Source organism: Barbatula barbatula, assembly GCF_947034865.1.
Source record: "Barbatula barbatula genome assembly, chromosome: 17".
Taxonomy (NCBI): domain Eukaryota; kingdom Metazoa; phylum Chordata; class Actinopteri; order Cypriniformes; family Nemacheilidae; genus Barbatula; species Barbatula barbatula.
In genome coordinates, this window is record NC_136780.1 from 10410879 (window position 1) to 10414170 (window position 3292).

Below are 3292 nucleotides of genomic sequence, written 5' to 3' on the forward strand. Positions count from 1 at the left end.
GTCACACGTATATGTAGACACGCGAGTAAAGCACCCGCCCATATAATATTTGGTGTCTCCACAGTTTATTAGTTTGTTCATAATTGAATTTGTTTACATCGCTCTTAGCGTAATGGAGGGACAGATAACGAGAGAAGATGCCTTGTCAAGGGAAGGTTATAGACATGCATGTCACATGATGCTGTACTGTGACTGTAGCGCCAAACTCTTCGGGAAAATTCCCATCAAACACATAGTGCTGGTAAGAAAGAGTTGTCATACTTGTTAGCTTCATACCATTATAGTTTTATTTAAAGAGTACGAGTAACACATGTGCTCTGGTTAACGTGGCATGAAGTATTTCATTAACGTTGCATTAAATAAACTATGCTAATGAATGCCCGGGCAACATAAACCGAGAATCCTGTCATTCAGATGCAGATGCGCTTTGATGGGTTGCTGGGTTTCCCAGGGGGGTGAGTTCATTCTTCTGGACCAACAAACAAAACAAAACTTTAAATAATGGTTCTGTAGCTGCCATTGCTTAGCAAGCACATATGTGGAGTCTGTAATTATGACGTCATCTGTAGATTGGTGAACCAATCAAAAGAGACTTTAGAGGCGGGGCTAAGCAGAGAGCTTCTTGAGGAGGTGGGCGTGGCTATACCAGTGGGCGTCGAAAATCATGTATCCTCCTGCCTTGCTACATCCTGCCCTCGGCTCATCACACACTTCTACATCAAGAAAATGACAGAGGCAGAGCTAAGAGAAATAGAGAGAGCAGCTGTGGCTACGGCCACAGATCACGGTTTGGAGGTAGAACCATGTGCTGCTCAGTTTTTCTCTCTCTTTACATGCATACACACACACCTGACATATATTCACCCTGATTTTCTTGCTTCGTGTTTGTCTCAGGTGTTGGGTATGGTCAGAGTACCGCTCTACTTCCTGAAAAACGGAGGTGGTCTTCCTTATTTCCTGTCTCATTCGTTCATCAGTAACTCCCGGGCCCAGCTGCTCTCTGCCCTGGAGCGCTGTGGTCTGCTGTCCCAGGGGGAACTCGAGAAGGCGGTGAGACAGGCTGAGCAGATGAGACGCACACACAGTGCTGATCCGCACTGACACGAGTTTACACAGCAGTGCCTTTTCACCTCAGGCCCATGATGCTCTCACAGTAGCCCAGCCCCCAATGCCAGTAGGACTCCCCCATACATTTACCTTAACCTGGTTAACATTATAGCATAAATAAATAGCTGAAACATAGCTGTTATAAAAAATATTTAATTTAATTTATTTAATAACTAATAACCATGCAAAATGTATTTATGACTTATGCATTGAATGTTGCATGAGCAAATTGTTATCTGATAACTTTATGTTTTCATGCCAATGCGACTAATCTGTTTTGTTATTATCATAGAGTTATTAACAAGAGTTCATAAAGTTACACAAATAAACAACTGACGGGTTATAATAATTCTTCATGCGTTTGCATTTTCCTGAATTTGTGTTCATTTGCATTACCTAGAAGGGCCACAGAGGTGTGCTGTCATCCTGCACTATTCGACTTGTGCAAGCAAGTCTATCGCTGGCTGGAAAACTGCAGTTTTTGATTTAAAGTAAATTAGCATACAAATGGCTTACTTATAGTTGTCGGTGTGTATTAACTGGAATAGGAGAAATAAAAACACGTCTGTTTCCTCTGAAATAGTGTAATTATCCAGAATGCTTTGTAGATGAATCATTTAGTTCACTGGAATCAGAGTTCTCTTTAACCCTAATTTTAGCTTGCCCATTTTTCATACAGAACAGTTACACAGAACTTGAGACTTTAAGAATTTGCATTACTCATTGTATTATGAAACTCATAAGCTAAGCCAAATGAATCAACATCATAGCCTGCCCTCACTGACCGCTCTTATGTCTCACAGGGAGAAAATCCTGTCTGCCATTGTCCAGCACCTATTAAAAAGCTTACAAATGCCAATGGTTTCAAATTATTAAACAAGCACATATAGGTGTTGAATTCTGGTATTTTACCGTATATGGATTAATTTCGCAAACCATCAGCATGTCTCAACAGAAGCTATGTTGATGTGTTTACAGCAAGAGAGAGCACCTTTGTTTTAAACATTTGCATTGCTGTGCTGTGCACATGTATGTTTTGGGGCCACAGAGATGAAGTAGGTCAGAGCTGTGAGGATTGACTGACCAAGTGGAAGCTGAACTGTCCCTAGGGATGCTCGGACAGAAGGGGTTGATGCAGGCGATGGGCAAGCAGAGAACCAATGATAGAGTTGGCGTATCAGATGCAGTACCATCAATGTTAAACTGTGTTTGTGGTTGCTACCCGCCGGGTCTTATACATCAATCGTATTGCACAAATCTGACAACCTGTTATGGTGTACGTCACATTGATCTCAAAATCACATTATGGATTCCCCCAGCCACCTTAACAGTGGGTGGGGTGATGGTTCCCATAGACCATTTAATTGCCACAAGGGAATTGAAGCACGTGCAGTGATCATTGTTTTCCAAGTTCTATCACTTTTTCAATCCTTTGTGACCAACTGTCTTCTATCAATTGTTGAATTGTTCATCCTTACTGTATACAGCTACATGTACGTACATCTTTGGTTGTGTTGCTTCTGCACTGAAAATCTCTTTAGGGATCAATAATAGAAGATTGGTAATGTGTATGCGTTTGTAAATAAAGTGCATGACCGTGTGCCGCACATTATAAGATTTTTGAAAGCCAGCGATTTAATTCCCCTTTATTTGTCATCACATCCTGTGAATGTTAGAGAACACCAAAAAGAGAGGAAGCAAAAACAGAAATGTGGGGGAGGTGAAATAGGGCTTGAACTTCTTGCTGCACCTTATTAATCACAAGGGAGGCGTAACCAAGTTACAATCCACCATACATATTAAAATACATAATGAAAGTGAATATTTGCACGTCCCACCGCGTGCTTCTCATCTTGGATCTGAATGTAATTCATTTTCATTTAGGAATCCAAATGTACTCTCCTTCATAAATGTGCAAATGGAGCTGCTTTCGAGCTTATTATTACTAAAGAGAACATAACTGCTTCAGAATGAATTAGTCAGTCGCATTTGTGTTTCCAAAAACTGAGACTCCCACTCAGAAGAGACAAACGCTATTTACGACCCACACACGAACGCTTTCGACACACGGCTGTTGGTGTTGAGCGAGTGCCTCACTTCCTGTGAGGTGCGAGTTCATCCGTTTCTCAAGGCATTATAGAGGACGGCGCGCCTGCTCTTAATGAATCTAATGGGCTACATAACA

The 3292-nt window shown here is 41.5% G+C and overlaps 1 protein-coding gene across 1 annotated transcript; it reads left to right on the forward strand.

The window, feature by feature from the left end:
• Nucleotides 1-1684, forward strand: LOC306907068 (U8 snoRNA-decapping enzyme). Its single transcript, XM_079478901.1, has 4 exons — nt 1-241; nt 415-455; nt 570-795; nt 895-1684. The coding sequence occupies exons 1-4, from the start codon at nt 113-115 to the stop codon at nt 1099-1101; spliced, it is 603 nt and encodes a 200-aa protein (XP_079335027.1). The 5' UTR covers nt 1-112; the 3' UTR covers nt 1102-1684.
• Nucleotides 1685-3292: the final 1608 nt, after the last annotated feature.

Coding starts and splice junctions, on each gene's coding strand:
- LOC306907068 (XM_079478901.1), top strand. CDS start 113: ATGGAGGGACAGATAACGAGAGAAGATGCCTTGTCAAGGGAAGGTTAT. Junction 242..414: donor CCATCAAACACATAGTGCTG/GTAAGAAAGAGT, acceptor CCTGTCATTCAG/ATGCAGATGCGCTTTGATGG. Junction 796..894: donor CCACAGATCACGGTTTGGAG/GTAGAACCATGT, acceptor TGTTTGTCTCAG/GTGTTGGGTATGGTCAGAGT.